The 20,446-nt window shown below is 37.2% G+C and overlaps 1 protein-coding gene across 1 annotated transcript in view; it reads left to right on the forward strand.

The window, feature by feature from the left end:
- LOC100373776 (tyrosine-protein phosphatase non-receptor type 23-like) overlaps nucleotides 1-20,262 on the forward strand; it is a 33,789-nt gene extending 13,527 nt beyond the window's left edge. The window contains exons 11-22 of the mRNA XM_085496004.1: nucleotides 610-814; nucleotides 1,181-1,341; nucleotides 3,032-3,183; nucleotides 3,716-3,909; nucleotides 4,404-7,768; nucleotides 10,741-10,837; nucleotides 11,552-11,754; nucleotides 12,067-12,248; nucleotides 12,515-12,619; nucleotides 13,356-13,494; nucleotides 14,192-14,252; nucleotides 14,476-20,262. Coding sequence (XP_085352130.1) covers nucleotides 610-814; nucleotides 1,181-1,341; nucleotides 3,032-3,183; nucleotides 3,716-3,909; nucleotides 4,404-7,768; nucleotides 10,741-10,837; nucleotides 11,552-11,754; nucleotides 12,067-12,248; nucleotides 12,515-12,619; nucleotides 13,356-13,494; nucleotides 14,192-14,252; nucleotides 14,476-15,164 — 5,553 coding nt within the window. The 3' untranslated portion in view covers nucleotides 15,165-20,262. The remainder of the gene's footprint in view (nucleotides 1-609; nucleotides 815-1,180; nucleotides 1,342-3,031; nucleotides 3,184-3,715; nucleotides 3,910-4,403; nucleotides 7,769-10,740; nucleotides 10,838-11,551; nucleotides 11,755-12,066; nucleotides 12,249-12,514; nucleotides 12,620-13,355; nucleotides 13,495-14,191; nucleotides 14,253-14,475) is intronic.
- The last annotated feature ends 184 nt before the right edge of the window (nucleotides 20,263-20,446 follow it).

Raw genomic sequence — 20,446 nt, forward strand, 5'->3', positions numbered from 1 at the left:
TTTAATTCAGCAATAATTATTAATTATTGTTAATTCTGCAATAGTTTCTTTCGTCTTGGGTGGCCCAACTCACGGCGTAGAAAGTCTGTGTAGTTGGATACAATGAAAATGTCCCCCCAAAATATTTGATAATTATTTTTTTAAATTTTGAACCCCAAATAAGCGCACATCAGCTGTGAAATCCCCAGGGCGATTTTTCGGATGGGCGAATTTACGGCAGAATCCGGTATTATATAAAGAAAGTATTATTATGGACATCTCACGCATATTTCCAATGTTTTATACTGTTTGCAGTTTGCATATGAAAGTGGTTGTTGATGCCCCTCCTATTATTCGACGTTGTTGACAATGCGATAACAATGCCACTTGCACTGTGCACATTTTAGCACTAGATCTAGTGCCATTTTAGCGCTAGATCTAGTGCCATTTTAGCACTAGATCTAGTACTTTTTCGGATTAGTGCTACTAGCACTAACCACTCGCACTACGCCCATTTCGACACATTTACATACATGGTTTTTATAGCAAATTTCAATACTCAGGTTTTGTTCATTTATCTCAAAATATCACTACTTAATGATGTTTTTTTCCTCAAATTTTAAATAACAGAAAGATTTCGGTCAACGACCTACTCCAATGATTGTAACTGACATTAAAAAAGAATTGTCTCGCTATGAGGAAGGTCACATCAAAGCCAGCAGGTCTAATGAAGAGTTGCGTAAAGCTATGTTGGTGCATATTGGAAATTTAAAGTTACTGGCCGGCCCTCTTGATGAATTACAAGCTGCGATACCATCACAGAGCTTTGTGGAAAGTAAGTCTGAGATTTATTGTGTTTATTACTGTTACACCAACTAACTATTACTCCTTCTGTGATGTATCATGTGACATAAGATGTTTTACAAACTCGTTTCTTTTCTTTTTATCACACCATGCATACTTAAAATATATATCTTTCCTAGAATTCTATTTTCAAATATGTCATCAACTATTTATGTATTACCGGTAATCACATATCTTCTCCCCATGAAGCCTAGATGACACACTTACCGGTATTTCATGTCTTGTGAATGAAACCCCTTATACAATGTAAGAAGCTGAGATTTGACCTGAGTAATAGAAACAAATACACTACACATGTTGCATCCACATTGACATTCTGTTTTGTTTGTCAAAATAGCTCCTGAAGACAAAAAAATAGAAGAAACTTTACAATTATTAATCAACAAAATAGAAGAAATGAAAAACCAAAGAAAGATTTTAGAAAAGCAGTTGCGAGAACAACTCAATAAAGATGATATCACTGCATTGCTTGTAACGAGAGAAGATGCTAACATGCAGGTGAGTGTCTGTACACTCCATGTGTTGACTGTGGATGCCCAACATAACCTGACTGTCAGTATATGACATACAATGATGTAATCTGACTTGTACACGACTTAGTGTGACTGATGGCACACAACATATAAACTCACTGTAGGTACGTAAACTGAATGATAGCACATAACATAACCCAACTGTCAGTACCTAGGACATGACGTATCCTGACTATTGGTACACAGCATAGCCTGTTGGTTCACAGCATAGCCTGACTGTTGTTACACCACGTAACCTGACTACTGTTACACCACATAACCTGACTGTTGTTACACCACATAACCTGACTGTTGTTACACCACATAACCTGACTGTTGTTACACCACATAACCTGACTGTTGTTACACCACGTAACCTGACTGTTGTTACACCACATAACCTGACTGTTGTTACACCACGTAACCTGACTGTTGTTACACCACATAACCTGACTGTTGTTACACCACGTAACCTGACTGTTGTTACACCACGTAACCTGACTGTTGTTACACCACGTAACCTGACTGTTGTTATACCACGTAACCTGACTGTTGTTACACCACGTTACCTGACTGTTGTTACACCACATAACCTGACTGTTGTTACACCACGTAACCTGACTGTTGTTACACCACGTAACATGACTGTTAGTACACAAATGATACCTGACTTTCATTAATACACAACATAACCTGACTGTTGTTACACCACGTAACCTGACTGTTGTTACACCACGTAACTTGACTGTTGTTACACCACATAACCTGACTGTTGTTACGCCATGTAACCTGACTGATGTTACACCACATAACCTGACTGTTGTTACACCACGTAACATGACTGTTGTTACACCACGTAACCTGACTGTTGTTACACCACGTAACCTGACTGTTGTTACACCACGTAACCTGACTGTTGTTACACCACGTAACATGACTGTTGTTACACCACGTAACCTGACTGTTGTTACACCACGTAACCTGACTGTTGTTACACCACGTAACATGACTGTTAGTACACAAATGATACCTGACTTTCATTAATACACAACATAACCTGACTGTTGTTACACCACGTAACCTGACTGTTGTTACACCACGTAACTTGACTGTTGTTACACCACGTAACCTGACTGTTGTTACACCACGTAACATGACTGTTGTTACACCACGTAACCTGACTGTTGTTACACCACATAACATGACTGTTGTTACACCATGTAACCTGACTGATGTTACACCACATAACCTGACTGTTGTTACACCACGTAACCTGACTGTTGTTACACTACGTAACCTGACTGTTGTTACACCACGTAACATGACTGTTGTTACACCACGTAACCTGACTGTTGTTACACCACGTAACATGACTGTTGTTACACCACGTAACATGACTGTTAGTACACAAATGATACCATTAATACACAACATAACCTGACTGTCACAACACATCGTATCAATATCTTAAAAACTGTAGACTGTACATGTAGTTTATAATTTGAATTATATTATATATTCTCTATAGAGAAAGATTATTTTCTGTTTACACTACTTTGCACAGGGGTTCTAGTCATTTGTAAGCATCTGGAGAAGGGACTCAAAAAGTTTGGTTTAGATTTTGTTTCACTGATACATGTACTCAATATATTCTACAATTTTTCTCTTACCTTCAGGAATTATTTAAAGAGGAAATGAAAAAACATGAGACTGTAGTATCCTACATACAGCAGAACTTGAATGCACAGGACAATATACTCAAAGCTGTGACAGAGACTAACGCATTGTATGCAAGTACAAGAAAAATATCTAGTGAGGTGGAACAAAAGTAAGTCTATGCTTGCACCCCTATTTTTACATAATAGAATATTCCACCAGCCATAATACATACCCCGGTACCTTAGGTATTTATTGCTTTTATTTCTCATGATAAAGCTTTTTTCTCAACTTTTCTTCCCAAATTATATTTGTATTTTCCAGTACATGCCCTAAAACATGACACAGTGGATTGTTTCAGTTTTTAGACTAACTGAAGTTATGAATAAAATGGCCAGCCTCATTATATCGTTTCTATTACTACATGTAAAATGTAATGTTAAAGCGGAGGGATCTACACCTGTGCTCATGGGGGAATTGAGTACCAAGCAATGATAACAACACATGCTAAAATGCAAAGGCTTATGGGTAGACACATGTTTGCGCAGGTGACGACTCTCTCGCTTAAGAACTATTTAAAATTTATTCATGAACTTTGCTAAAACCTGTTTGAAAAATTTGGCGAGGAATTAAAATGGGAATTGGAGAAAAAGTATTGTTGGAAAAATATTAGTTTTATAGTGTTTGTGTTATTTTTGTTGCAGGAGAGAAGACATGGTGCAGTCTCTGGTAACGTCTTATGATGCCTATGACGACTTACTACAGAAATCTGGCAAGGGGATTGAATTCTATAAGAAACTAGAAGCTGGGGTTGCTAAGTTACTCCAAAGAACAAAAGGAGTCACTAAAGTTCATGAAGAAGAAAGGCAACATTTTTTGAGTAAAATTCCAAAAAAAGGTGGGTGAAGTTGATTTGAGTAGGGCAGAAACGGAAAAGAGTTCCACAAGGTCCCTCCCACCCTGAACCTGAATCATAACCCATACACTCCAGCTCTCCAAATGTATTTGTATATGCCCCTTCAGGGAGGGGAAGGGGCACAGGAGGAGCAGGGTTAGGAGTTATTTGTGGTGCTAATTATAAAGAACTTTTAACCAGAGATTAAATTTTATTCTGTCAGTAGTAGATTGTGGTATAAACAAATAAGCCCATGGTATTAAATTTTACTTTGTGCATCACAGTAAGAAAATAATAACACTGTTTTTAGTCTCTGTTCGGACGAAGTCCGAAAACGGGGACTTATAATTCGGTCCCCGTCCGTCCGTCCGTGTGTCCGTCCGGAGTCATATCTCAGAATCCTTAATTCAGACAAACAAAAAATTGAACATAAAACCACTCTGCAATCAACAAAAATTTGATATAACTGACATATTTCTCTTTTTGTTCTCTATCAGCTCCACCCAGACCCAGTGCTCCAAAACCAGCATCTGAACCAAGTCGTCCTGTGACTGGCAAACAACAAACCGGTCTAAAACTTTCTGATCTTATTGATCCATCAATGCTTGGAAAAGGCAACATACAAGCTGCTCTAGCTGACGGATCATTATATGCTAAAGGTGGTGTGGGAGAATCAGTAGGAATGTTACCAGGAATCCAACAAGGGGGATTGTATTCCACAGATTCCGGACAATCAATGGATAGTCAAACTTTTCCACTTGGAGTTCCACCTCACTTCGTTGCTGGACAATCTGCTGTACCTGGAATGCCTAACCAGATGATACCTGCACCAGGAGCACAAGTTCCACCTTCTAGTGTTGGTCAGCCACTTCCAGGAGGCATGCCAGGAGCACACAAGATGCCATCATCCGGACAAATACCATCATCAGCTGCACCTGGATTCTCATCTCAACAGGGAGTCCCCCCTCCAGTGTCCTATGCTGCACCTTCTTCAAGATATCCTTCTGCAACTGCTCATAGTGCTGTTGAGGTGCCTCACTCCCAAGGAGAATCTCAACCAAGCAGTTTAGATTCCAGTCCTCAACATTTCCCAACACATCATCAGCATTCAGTTCCCCAAGTTCCTGGTCATATTCCACAAAACTATACTCCCAATACAAGCTATGCAAGGCAACAACCTTCTGATCAAAACCTGTCAGGCTTCAGTTCTACTGTGACCTCTAATCCGAATCAAGTAGAGTTTTCCCATCCAGCAGCAAAAGGGTTTCCTGCTGAGGTATCAAGGTCCAGTACCCCACCTGTTCCTCAACAAGAGCCTCTGACCTCCAACCAGCCTGTTTATTCAACCCAAAGTTATTCAGCAAATACTCCTGGTCAAACTAGCTACCCTCCTCATCAAAAATTTCCACAGGCTGCCATGCCTCCTAATTGTCCACCTGATCAACGGAATATTCCTGCAAGTTCTACACAAGGGTTGCCGACCCAGAGTGCATCATTGCCTGGACACCCTGTGTTCAATCAGCCAATTGCTCCAGATGCTGTGAGGTCTGGTACGCCACCTTTGACTTCACAGAATATATATCCAGGTAACCAGTCAATTGGTGCCAATAGCCAATCATCTGGTGTGAATTCATCAAATGCATATCAGGTCTATCCTCAAAGCTCTGACACTGTTAACAGTTTACAGACACCGATCTCTACTCCAAAGCAGCAACACTCTGGGTCTCAACAGCATTCAGGACATGACCATGGGTCGCAGGGACACCCAGCTGGTTCTACACCACAACAGTCTGGTGGACAATCATGGCAACAACAGTCATATCCACAAGGAATGCAGTGGCAACAGCCACCCGGTCCACAATCATTCAATCAGCAAACTCAGCAGCAACAAACAAATGTACCAAAGCCTGATGTTGTACCCCAATCTCAATCCCAACAATACAGTAACCAGCCACAATCATCTAAACATTATTCTCAGTCTCAATCTGCAAGTAATCAACACCCAGTCAACACAGTTTTTAATCAACAGCCAAGTTATGATCCCCACCAAGCAAGATTCCAGCAACCACAAGAACTACAGAACTATTCTCAGTTGCCTGGCAGGATTCCACCACATCAAGGATCTACAGAGGGGCAGACACTTCAGCAACCACAAGGTCCTGTGTTTCAACAAAATCCACAAGGTTCTGCATTACAGCACCCGCAACAAGGATCCATGTCACAACAACCACAGCAAGGTCCTGTTTTACACCATACTCCACAAGGAACTGTGTTGCAACAACCATCACATGACCCTGCGTTGCAACAAGGATCTGGGAAACATACACAACAGCAAAGATATACAGTGCAACAACCCCCTCACAGACCTGTGCCACAACAACCTTCAGGACCCATGATGCCAGAACACCATGCAGGTTTTCAACATCAAAGACAAAATATACAGCAGCCTCAGGCACCTGGATTCCCCCAACAAAGTGTCTCTCAGTCCCAGCCTCAGCAGCCTCAGGCATCAAGATTCCCCCAACAAGGTGCCCCTCAGTTCCAAACTCAGCAGCCTCAGGCATCTGGCTTCCCGCAACAAAATGTCTCTCAGTTCCAGCCTCAGCAGCCTCAGGCACCTGGATTCCCCCAACAAGGTACCCCTCAGTTCCAAACTCAGCAGCCTCAGGCATGTGGCTTCCCTCAACAAGGTGGTGGTCACCAGTCACAAACCCAGCAGCCTCAAACACAAGGCTTCCCACAACAAGGTTTCCCTCAGTCCCAGCCTCAGCCTCAGGCACCTGGCTTCCCACAACAAGGTGTTCCCCAGTCCCAGCCTCAGCAGTCTCAAACACAAAGCTTCCCACAACAAGGTTTCCCTCAGTCCCAGCCTCAGCCTCAGGCACCTGGCTTCCCACAACAAGGTGTTCCCCAGTCCCAGCCTCAGCAGTCTCCTCAGCACAGACCATTTCAACCAGTGGCTATAGTTAGGCCATCACAACAAGGTTCGCCACAGCATATCTCTCAACCAATGACCTCACAAGCCTATGGGCAACAACAATGGCAACAACCTCAGCAAGGACAAGTGCAGTCTCAAGCACATCCTCAGCAACAGTGGCCACAGACATCACAACCCCAGCAGCATTGGGACCAGTCACAGCAGTGGTCAGCATCCACAGGTCAACAGCAGCCTCCACTTCAACAACAACCTTCATCTCAACAACCCGCTCTGCAACAACAACCTTCATCTCAACAACCAGCTCTGCAACAACAACCTTCATCTCAACAGCCAGCTCTGCAACAACAATCTTCATCTCAACAACAACAGCAGCAGTATTACGGTCAGCCACAACAATACCAGTCCCCTACTCATTCAGCATACCAGCAACAACAAAGTTATGTCAGGCAACCCCAACAGAGCTCGTATCAGCCAAGTGGTACACAAACTCTTCAGCAAAACACCTACCCTCAACAGCCTCAGCAGTTCCAACAGCCACTCCCTCACCAAGGTGCTTACTACCAGCAATCACAGTCTGTTCCAGACTTTGCAAAAGAGCAGGAAAAACTACCACAACCTTCAATCCAACCTATCAAAGCAGACAGTGTACCAAAGCCAAAGACAGATCTCCTCTCGTCTAGCCCTGATGGACCGGGCCACTCATCAAACCAGACACCCGTTCTAGCTCCAAACTCAATCCAACAGGATCCCATCCTACGAACCATTGAGAAACCTAACCAAGCAGTCACCCCAAAGACAGATCCTTATGAAAACAAAGAGGTTCTGGAAAGGTTCACAGAAGAAGTTGAGAAATTTGATAAATATGTAGAAAGTCTAAGTAAGCACACTCTCAGTGGACCTACCATATTGGATCGGGAATGGAAGGTATGTATTTGTTGTGCATAAAATGAAGTCTACTGTTTTAAATTCTGTTCTCATTTATTTGTAGATGTATCTTTCTTGTTTTAGGAAAATATTCTGTTTATCTAGAGGTATGTCTTTCTGATTTGGGGTGTATCTGCAATAATCCTGGGGTAAAATCTGTCATGCTTGGAGGTATATTCTGGCGGTCAATGGGAGTTTTTGCAGTTAGTGTGTCTGTATGTGTGTCCGCTTGTTCCACTGATATCTCAAGAACCATACATCGTTTTTTGATGAAACTTGGTGCATATGTGCTCTGAACTAATGAGTAAAATTGATTATTAATTACTTAATTTGCATAATTAATCAGCTTTTCCACTGATATTTACTGATAAGTACCAAACACCACATTTCAATAAAACTTGGTACACAAATGGTCTAGGACAATAGACAGGCCTGATTAATTTTGAGTTAAAAACTGTTCATATTAATATCTTAATTAGCATAATAATTCACAATATTTTCTATTCTAATCACATTTCAATGAGACTTGATACATAGATGGTCTGTTAAATTATGCAAACCTTATTAGTTTTACACTCAAATCTGTTCATATAGAATAGAATAGAATAGAATAGAATTCTTTATTAATACCGTAAAGATAATGTGACATTTCTTTTTTGGTTAACGAGTTAATAAAGTTTTTACATAGTTGAGCGGACATAAAACTATCCGTGAATAGTAAGACAATTTACAATATGTAGGAATATGGCATATGTTGTTTAATTATGCCGGTAATGTATTTCTTATGTTGTAACACTGTTTGATGTACTTTATGGTTTCTTTGATTAGTGAAGTGTTCTTATTACTCATTATTTGTATGAATTTAGTATTGTTTGTCATATCTTGGAATCCATATATTCAGGATTTGGCTGTTGAATATAGAATGTCTCTGTTGTTTGCATATAAGGTGCATTCTGTTGTGAAATGTTGTTCATCTTCAATTTTGAGACAGTTTTGACAAATTCTGCTTTGTAGTGGTATTTTAGGTTTTTGATGGCAACCAGTTTCAATTTTCAGTTTGTGGTCACTCATTCTAAATCTTGCAAGTGTCCCTATTGCTTTTCTGTCATCGAGTTTTTGTAAATAGGTGTCCTGTTGGATGTTATTTTTGAATAATTTAAAAGTCCTTAGTTTTGAATCAGTACTGTTCATGTTAGACATCCATGTATTTTTATAGTGTTCCTTACATAATTCTTGAAAGTGCTGTTTTGTTGTTTGTATGTCAACAGGTTTGTTGTATGTTTTTTTCAAATCATGTAGTTTTGATAACCAACTGTTTTTCAACACTGTATTCTCCATCTCTTTAAGTGCATAATATGCTATGTTGTTTTCATCAATGGATTTTAGGTGTTTATAGTATCTGAGAGCTTTGTATTGAATGTTACATAACAGTGGTAGTCGCCCTGTATCCATTCTAACAGCTATGTTACTGGTAGTGTTATTTACATTTACTATATGTCTACAAAAATTTAGGTGGTATTTTTCTGTGCTAGTTTTATCCCATCTACTCCAGTTAGTGCATAATCCCCATATTTCTCCAGCATATGTTAAAATTGGTAGTTGAGTTGTTTCAAGTAATTTTGTTTTCAATTTTACATGGTTGTTGTTACTACCACTGAAAAGATGAGTTGAGCCCTTTCAGTTTTCCTAGCCTTGTCAGATAACCTGTCCATTGTTGTATCCATTGAGCCATTTGTATTAAAAGTCACTCCAAGATATGTATAATGTGTTGTTTTTTCTAGTTCCTCATTCCCAACTTTGATATGCATCCCTTCTGTGTGGTGTCCATTTTTATCCATCAATTGTTGTAGTCCTGGTGCACTCTCAGACATAAGTACAATATCATCTGCGTATAATAGGCATGGGATTGACTTCTTGTTCAATGATGGTTGATTTAATGGTTGTTTGTTTAGCTCAGCGATGAGGTCATTGATATAAATATTGAACAGTGTTGGGCTTAGTGGACAGCCTTGTTTCATTCCATTGTGTATATGGAATGGTGTTGTTATTCTGTCACCCAACTTTAGTTTGTATTTCTTATTGTTGTACATACTTTCAATTAACTTGTATAAGTTGCCATTTATATTGTTGCTTTTCAGTTTGTACATCAATCCTTTGTTCCAAACAGTATCAAAACATTTCTTTAAATCTATAAAGCAGCAGTAAAGTTTTTTTCCTTTTTTTTGATATTTTTTTAATCATGGTATGTAGTGTGATGATATGATCTGTTGTACGGTGTTTGCTTCGGAAACCACCTTGATTTGGGTGTATAATATTCTTTTCATCTAAATATTTAATCAGTCTTCTGTTGAGTACTGCATTGAATAGTTTTCCAATGTTGCTGTTCACTGATACACCTCGCTAGTTGTTAGTGTTGAGATAATTACCCTGTTTATGTATTGGTGTAAGAATACTAATGTTCCAGTTGTCTGGGTATTGCCCATTTTTCAGGATTTGATTGAACATTTTTTGTAGAGCCTTTATCATGCTTACGCTGCTGTACTTCAACATTTCACTTGGTATGCCATCTGCATAATTAGTTTTCAGCTTTTCCATCAATATCTCAAGTACAAGTATGTTTGAATTAATGTTTAATATGTATGTTTAATGTTAATATGTTTAATATGATTCTGTTTTGGTAGCGTATCCGCCTTATTTCTTGGTGTGAAAATGTCATGATTCTCGGCATATAGCTTATTTTGGAATATGTCTGCCTTATTTAGCAGTTGGAAAAGTTTTTAAATTGGTGTTAGTCAACCCAGAATGGGGCATGAACTCCCAATGTGTTTGTTCTTTTGTGGTATCAAACATATATATTGGTGACAGTGCATGCAAGTAGCTGGAATTCATATTTATTCAGTATCATGTGAACAACAAATTTATTATATTATGGATGTTCAGATTGTTACTCACTCTGTTTTGTTCACTTATAGGAATTGTCAGATTGTCAACAGAAAGAAACTAAACAATATTCGATTTCTATTGCTAGATGTTACTCTATGAAAAATAGGTACCCAGATATCATGCCATGTAAGTAACATTGTACTGTAAAGTGTTTTATTTTCACTTAGAATTAATTGTCAATAAATGGATTAATCAGTGAATATATAAATCCAGTCAACTTGCCATTTTTCCTATATTTTACATTTAACTCATCAAAATTCAGTGAAAATAAACTTTGTACAAAACATCCAAAATGTTGAAATTAATTGCTGCAGTATTTTACAGTAAAGGAAAAAATAGATAACATTTTCCAAGAAAACATTGAGATTTGTGATTTTCCAAAACTACTGTTAGAATACATGCATAACATAAAAAAACCTGTCAAATCATTTTGTATTGATGAAAAAAGCACACACAATTATATCCTCGGGGGCGGACATCCGGGCATTTTCTACCGCCTGGCAACCCTCGCGGTGAAAACAAAGAACAAAAACTCGCAGAAAACGGTACTTTGCGATGGTTGTTGAGAGTCCCCTGAACAGTGTAACAAGATTAGCCCTACGTGTGTAACATATATGAATTTGGTTGTTCAGGATTACTTCAAAGTTGAGTTTGTGTTGTTTTCTCGAGTTTTCACCGGCTCCACGGCGTTCCACAGCAGCGCGCACAAAGCCCCATAGAAATACATGGTACAGTGGTGCGCGTCTTAGCAACGTAGAACGTCCGTGACGTAGCTCCGCCCCCGAGGATAAAATTTAAATGTCACTTTCAATATATACATGCTGCTATCTCTTTTTGTAGTTGATCATTGCAGGACAACTCTGTCTTCTTCTAAAGATGATTACATCAATGCCAGTCCATTGGTTGGAATTACACCGACTGCTGCACCATTCATTGTCACACAAGCACCGCTTCCAGTGACCTTCAATGACTTCTGGATAATGGTTTATGAGCAACAGATTTCAGTTATAGCCATGCTGCTTTCAGATAGCGAAGCAGGAAAGGTTAGTCTTTGATGTAGTGGTTGGGACATGTGACAGTTTATTGTTATTGCTGATACATGTGTGTGGTAAAGTTGTTAGCATAGTCACCTTGCATCAGGAAGATTCATTTGTAGGGTTAAATGAGAATGATCACAACTGTTAGTCCCATGTGCTATACCTGTTAATCAGTACACATTAGGAATTCATATAGTGTCATCACAAAAAGTAGATTTCCATGTGATGATTGTTTTTTTTTCTTTCACATCAGCCCTCATAAGAGCTGGTTCCCGTTTGAGTAAGCATTTTAATAGTCTTTTTCTTTCACGTTTGCAGACTTACCATGTATACTGGCCAAGTGAGCGTGGTCAGACTATGACATGTGGTACTCTATTGCTTAATCTTCAAAGTGTCCGAACATCAACTTTCTGTACCGAGAGGAGAATTAATATTACGCATAAAGAAGACAGACAAAGTCGATCTATTATACATTTACAATTTACAGGGTGGCCGGAACAGTAAGTGTGTGTGTGTGTGGGTGGGCTGGGGTATGGTGAGGTAGGCGTAGTCCGTTAAATGACCTGAGCAATAATGTATAATACAAAACAAGATGCACATAATAAAAAACAAACAACAAATTCAAAATAATGAATAAATACAAGAAAGAAAAATACATGCATCAAATTTTCAGGGAAATAATCTGGGAATTAATTTTGTGATTTTGTGGAACTTTTGATTTGGAATGACCATATAATTTGTGTTTTAAATTTGATTGTTTTTGCAGTGGTGTACCGGACAATCCCAATGGTCTGATAACTTTTATTACAGAAGTACAGAATTATTACCAAGTACAAAGAAGTCTAAAAATTCCAATTGTTGTGCATTGCACGTAAGTATCTTCTAAAAATAAATGATGTCTCCAAACTGGTACTTTTATGTCTCTGATAAAGAAGTACCAGGGTGTGGTTCAGTGACTATCATTTTCTCCTAGCCTCAGGATTGTGTGTTCAATTCCTGTAGTGTTATTATTATTATGGCCACCCTACTCTGGTTGTGTGTTATAATTAATTCATTGGTGCAGCGTAAAAACAGTGTAAAATCAAGTGCCCAAAATATCACAGGAGTTGAAAGTCAACAAAATAAAGGCCATTTACCAAATCCCGATAATGGCAATATTGGAAAAAATGGTCCAGCTAAAAATTGAAAAAAAAATGTGTTGCCCTGGGTCTACAAATGAGATTCCTGTAGATAACATTTTGGGGTATTTTTATTAGAAGAATTGGTTTGAAATAATATATAATTCCAATTTGCTGAAGCCACATTCCTGAAATCAAATTTTGCCAAGAAATAGCCATGGTCCAGATCAAACTCCTACAAAAAGTATATAATTTAGATGACCAGTTCTATAGGTCACCTATAGTTTCCAGGAAACAACCTTCACACATAAGTCTATTAGCTGAGATGTAATTTAAGTGATCCCTCACACAACATGCTTCAGAGGAAATGCAGAGAAAAGCTGATTGGTTTAATACCATGGGATTTGAGGTCTTAGATTACTAATTAGTGGTGTAAAACTTGTATTTATATTTTTTGACATTAAGCACTTGTATATGTTCTGGTTATAGCGGCGGTATTGATAGATCAGCGGTATTTTGTCTGGTTTATTCTGCTGTGACTGAGATTCTAGCTGGCAATGGAATTGTGAATATTCCTAAACTAATTCGATATATGAGGAATCAAAGAAAATATATGGTGCAGGAAAAGGTAAACAAATACATATAGATATGTGAAAGCAAAGCTGTGTGTAGTTTTTCATTATTTAGATTATACAATTATGGAGCAAACTTTTTAACACAGTATTTGGGATACATAATTATGCATTTCTATTAGTTTCATCTTCAAGATGGCAGTCTGTCAGTCTTCATCCTTTTTTGAATTAACAACATGTTATCATTCCAGAACTTGGATCGCAGGGATGTATGGATGGATTATGTTCAAACTTGGTACATACATTGAACAGAGTGTGACCTTGATGCACATAATTCTGTTCTTTCAGATCAGATTCAAAATGGATGATTGGTGGCCATTTTTTTAACTAATGATGTTCAAGAGCCATATCTCTGACATGTCTTGACTAATCATATTCAAACTTTGAACATACACCATGTCACACATATGCACATGTATTCGTTTGGCAATGCAATCCAAGATGACCAAATGGTGGCCATTTTAATGAGAACAAATTTGGCATTTTTGTCATTCCAGATCTTGGAATTCGGTAATATATGAATAGCTATTCCCAAATTTTGTACATATACTATACATTGAACAAAATGGGATCTTGATGCATGTCATGTCATTTTGTTCTTCAGATCAGATTCAAAATGACAGACAGACATTTGTTTTAATCTCAAATTTTCAGCATATTTTTGTCTCACAGTTAATTTTGTTTTGTTTTCAGGATCAGTATAAGTTCTGCTATGATGCTGTTTTATTCTACTGTGAAAGACAACTGGCAAAACGTAAGACCTTTATCTTCTTGTAAAACTTACAATACTAGGAATATATCGGTTTTCCCATACTTGCATGCAAAACAAACAAAAATTTGTCACTTGTGAAATTGTTGCACAACCAAGGCTGTGATATAGCAGCTGAGAATAATAGATTACTCCTGGTTCTGTTGGCTCTTAGCGTTTATTGCTTTGTGTCTTGTGTTGCAAACCACTGTTGTTGTTTATTCTTCAGGGGGGATATTTTTAAGAAAGCCAGCCACTCCTGGTATTGATCCCCAGGTGCATGCTAGGAACTCGTTTGATTTCATCATGGGCACCAGTTCATTGCAAGATATACAGTCAAAGATATCACAGATGACAGTCAAACCAAAACCGGAAATAACCAACGACAATCAAGATATGCAACAGCCTGTAACCTATCAAAATGAAGAGCTGGGTCATGTGACTGAAATAACCAATCAGATGGTTGATATTCAAAGTGATCACATGATGCATACCCACCTATCGCGTACAAATTCACAAGACTCTCATAGCAGCCATGGTAATGCTAGTTTCCCACCTTCACCAGCGCACAACCCATGTTCAGCACAGCAGCTTAACCCAAACCTTGGAAGACATGATTCCTTAGAGTCCCTGTCCAGTAACTCATCTCTATTGTCTGGTACTGCCCAGCAACTTGGTACCATCAACGAAACATTACAGAATCAGAACGGTCAGTCACTGGTTTCTGAGGCACCATCAACTCTATTGGCGACTCTGGATCCAACAACATTCACCCTCAACACCAGTCCAAAACATCAACCCAGAGTCTCTAAAGCTTCTTTTGATGAAAGAAAGGATTCACTTGGTACAGAGAAAGACCCGGCTGATCCATTAAGTTTACTGGACCCGTTGTGGACTATGAAAGATAAAGCAAAATAATTTACATATTAAGTTTCTGGTTTTTAGTTGTGTACATAAAAATATTATTCATTCAAAAATGAAGAACTCATTTAGCTGGATGTTGTTTTTGTCTCTTTGTTTGGAAGTTAGCGTAAAACATGTCATTGATATTTTAAATGAGTGTTACCTAGCTGTTGTACATAACTTTCCATTCCTGCAACATGAGCAGGGAGCTTCTTTTCCTGAATTTGCCATGTTTTTTTTTTTAATTATGCTATGCAACGTCCAAATGTGGAGAATAGGTGAATGTGTATGATGTGTATGATGATAACTATTTTAATCTTTAATCTGTGACATCCAAACTGAATCAGTTCAGCTTAAACTAATTCCCATTTGAATCATATGAAATTAATGACATTGATTTAGACTGGTTTCAATACAATCTTTAAAAGGCGTTGTTGGCATTGGCCATGCATTTACAAGATATAGGTCTAATATGAACAAAGATGGTGAATTTGTCTGTTGTGCAGACCAGCAGGTACAAACTGTTACATTACTATGCTTTAACTGAGAGATGGGAAGCTACCAAAGGTAATGAGTGCACATTGTGCCTACATGTAGGTCTAAACTAACTTTTTTCATTAGAAGAGGGCATTGGATTGTAAGAAAATCAATGTTTATCAACGCAAATGTCGCACATGCACGACACAACAACCACTGCCCTTCAAGGTGGAGTAGGCTACTACTAACTAACTAAGTTCTTGATAGTTTGTTATGTTAGAATTATGTCAAGTAAAATGAAATTTAAAATACATTAAAAAAAGTGGTACCTCAGCTTTAATTTTCATGCATAGCAATAAAGGGTGGTGGACATCCTGATGCTCATGCACGAAATATGGGTTGCCTATTAACAAAGATGTTGACATTGATTGTTGCACAGATCAAGGTTTACCCATGTTTTTTTAGTAACCATAGTAACTAGATAATTCCTGGAATGCATCAAATGACCCTTAGTGCAAATCATGACAAGATCAAGATCAAGATTCACTTGGAGTGAATTGCATTGTGGGAGTTTCACTGTTTATCAACACAAATCCTGCACATGCATGGTGAGACGACCATTGCTCTTCAATCCATCTCCAGCAGCCATTGTGAAATTGTATTTTTCGTTCACTGCGAAACTTGTGTAATATGCAAAAAATATTGAAAGTTTGTTGCTAAAATTGAATGATTTGATTTCAAACTTGAATACTCAATTTCAAATCAATGTTTGTTATAGTGTTAAAATACTGATTTTTCAGAGGAACATGGCGTTGAAATACTTCGCCATCAAATGTGTATATCACAATATTAAGCATGAATATACCCCAAAAGTACTTTCACATTTGTTTCAAGCCTACTGGAGTGTTGTTTTTACAAATCATGCCACTATAATCTCTGTTTGTGCTGGTCTATGTTCAATTTCATGCATAATGCATAATCTTGCAGTGGATAGAAAATTGATCAAAATACAAACTAATTTACATTGCACAATATGACTTCAGGAAAACCTGTGTCTTAGGTTATCCTCATTTATCCTTGAGATGCTACAGCATGATGTATTATTTAATGTTGTGAGTGATTACATATTATGTGTGATAGCTGTTCTGTGCTTCCATAAAAACTGTCATATGTTGACATGGTTTTAATGAATAAAGATTCCTACATACATTTTTTGATAAAACCTGAAAAGATTCTGAAAACTCAAAAAGCAATCTATGAAAGTTCTCAGCAAGTCATGGTATTTACATGAAAAAATATGAGATATCAATTGATCTGTTGTTGATGCATGTTGATTCTTTCATACGTTGAGGGCTTCCGGCCAAATATAGGAAACGGTGCACATTGACACTATAGTGACATATATTCAAATGGCTATAATGACATTTGTGTGAGCTTCACTGATAAACAACCAAACTTCTGACATAATAGGGTATTATAAATCGTCTTGTGTCTGTTAGTACCCATAATCCTTTGTAATATACGGTATGTCACATTATCAAACATTGATAAAGATTAAGTACTGAAGGTACCAGTAATATAGGACCATCTTCCTGATGTTAAATTCTTTGTAATAGTTTGACACCAATACATATGGCATATACATGTAAGAATCCCCTTCTTTGATGTGATGTGATGTGTTATGTGAATTCTAGTTGTAAAATCAACCAATGAATGCTCTATTTTTAATCTGTCATACAAAAGCAAGACATATTGGTTCTTGCTCATATTGTTATTATATTATCAAGTTCAGCAGTTACCAAAAAAAGTGCAAGTCTTTGATGATTATTCCCTATGATTACTGTGGCAGGGGTGAAAGATCAAAACTGTAGGTAAAATCTCAGTTAAACTTAATTAATGAATGCCTTGTGATTGATTATACAGTGAATATTGTGAGTTTTTCTCTTTTTATATTGTTTTATAAATTTAATTATCAATCTGTATATTCCATTGTTGCTTTTTAGATTACTCTTGATTAACACCGTAAAGGGCGGTAGTCATCGCGCCACGCATGCGCGAGATATATGGTCTCCTATAAACAAAGATGGCGACTTTGACTGTTGCGCAGATTAACAAGTACAGACTTAGACTTTACCAAGCTTTAATTAGAAATTTTTTATGTGATTGGAAGGTTTCGAAAGAGTCATCGGCGATAATTAGTGCAAGTCGCGCCCAGGTCAAACCTCATACTTGTGATTTTCATTAGAAGAGCGCATTGGATTGTGGAAAAATCAATGTTCATCAACACCAGTGTCGCAGATGCGCAGTGCGACGACTGCCGTCCTTTTGTATTATCTGTATGGGAATCATGTACAATTACCCATGATAACTACTGTGAAAGGATTAATTATTCACTGGGTTTTAATTTTGCTTATTTCGCTGACTGGAAAATGCGCTAAATTGAAACCCAGTGAATATATCAAATTTAGCATAGAACACATTATCTAAATGATAAAACTGTGAATTTAAAACCCACTGAATATGCCTGAAATAATAAATCAGCGAAATTTAAACCCAGCAAAAATTAGTCATTTTACAGTAACCATGGTGATATCAAGGCCAGGATCCAAACACTATTACTTGGCTTTAATGATGTATGATGTGACTGACAAGCTGTTTAATTGGCATGAGGGCTTGGATACTACAGTTGTATAAAGGTTGTTCAATACAAACAGTATATAATACTTTCCAAATCTACTCAAGGCTAAAATGCCATACATACATTCAATGTCAAGGTCAGTTTGTATACAACCATGTTCTGCAAAATGCTAAACTTTCATTGGTACAGTGGTTCACAATTGTTCGACTGAATGGCATTTGTGACAACTTTCTTGCATTACAAATTTAGGATTTACAGTTTTCTGCATGATGAAACTGAAAGTTTTCCGTTTACTATAAATCACAATCTTTTGACATGCAGTATTGATAAATTATCCATATTGCATTTTCAAACTTGATGATGAGAATTTACACCTTATTAATGCCAATAAAAAAAAGGAAATTCTGTTCATTTGTTATTTATTCCTTTTTCATTGGTGAAAGTGCCAATATAAAACCTTTGGGTGGGACAATACAACTGTTACATATTGTCTACATCATTTCAGTGATCATGACCTAATGTCAAAGTATACCATATGTTAAACAGTAAAATGTTCTGTACTGCCACTGGAGTGATTTGACCTTTTGCGGCAAGGTCACTTTTCACAAAATAAACTAGCCATGTTTTTCAAAAACCAAAACCTGTAGCCAATAAGAAATTATGTCTGTTTGATTCTAAATTGTCGAAAAATATTTCAGAAAATATTTGCAAAATGTTTGGGGGGGGTGTCCCCACATGCACAGGTGACAACCCTTCTTTAATGAGAATACAGTAGACCTTGGATGTCTTTGTTGGAGTATTGAATTACATGTACATAGATATTTAATGAAGGATTTTTAGTAGTATGTCCAAAAGCCAAATTGATAAAATTGAAGGCTTAAGATCTGTAATCTTATCTTTCAGACTCATGCTGACATGACCTTAAACAATAAATTGCAGAGTAATAATTTAATCTCCATATTACCAAACCTGTCATTCTTTGGTAAACAGTGAATACTGGAACATGTGTATAAGGCAGTTTACTATTAAAATTTGTAACGCATTTGAGTATAGTACTGTATATCCTAATTTAGCAGTCCTAAAAATATCTTACCAATATTTAGTCATTAATCATTATTTGTTGTCTAATTTTCATTGATTCCATTGTAAATTCAGTGAATATATTACAATTGCTTTTTTTTATATTATATACATACATACATGCATTAATTATTGTGTATTATTGCTCTTACTGTGTATTTGTGACATTTTAGTTCACTTTGATGGTATAGATCATTTGAATTGTGTGTTTCATTATAGTAGGAAAAGCAAAATTTTTGTGTTAAAATTGGCTCCTTGAAACCAGAAAATATTGTACATATAGGGTGGGACATTCAAAATCCTGGAGAGGTATGAGGACAGTTTGAGATGAAAAATGTAACCATAATGGACTTGCATTATCAATTGTTGAAAAACTGAATGCCACATTATAATAAGTGAGAAAAATCATCTTCCAGCCCCCAACTCCACCACCCCTTCCCAGGAGTGGAAACAATTCACTTGTGAGTTGCTGTTCATATAAACCAGAAAGATTTGCCCATCCCTGGTACTTCCGAAGGGGCTAACAAAATGATAATAATATAAGCAGTTGTATTTTCAAATACATTAGAAATTATTATTATTGTTGGACAATATCCAATAAAGTTCCTGATTTCTCGTTTGTGTAACTGTGAGGCTATATACATGTATATTTTACTCTGAAAACATGCTTATCAGAAAATGGGTGTCTTCTTCAGTTAATGCTTGATTATACTGTGAGTGACTTGTAGTTGAAGAATTATTAGAGTTGTATTTATCTGATTGGCTAATGCTGCATTTTTTCAAGTGTATGACAGCTTTACTTAACAGTAGCTACAAATTCTGTAAAATTGATCACCTCTGTATTATGTAATTAATTATATATGTGCAATATTCATGTCTTTTTTTATAAAAACAATGACAATTAAAAATTCAAATGGTCTTGGTTGTTGTTTGTGAGTATGGTGTATTATTTACTGAATTCTCAACAAGTAATGTTATTTCTTGGTGTAAATGATTTACTCATCATATGTACTCTGTCATCTGTGCCACTAGTCTCAAATTTACATCTACACTCTCTTACTGTTTCATGACGTACTTTGCATTCAGTCATTTATGGATTTTA

Source organism: Saccoglossus kowalevskii, chromosome 22 (assembly GCF_978046115.1).
Source record: "Saccoglossus kowalevskii chromosome 22, keSacKowa6.1, whole genome shotgun sequence".
NCBI lineage: Eukaryota > Metazoa > Hemichordata > Enteropneusta > Harrimaniidae > Saccoglossus > Saccoglossus kowalevskii.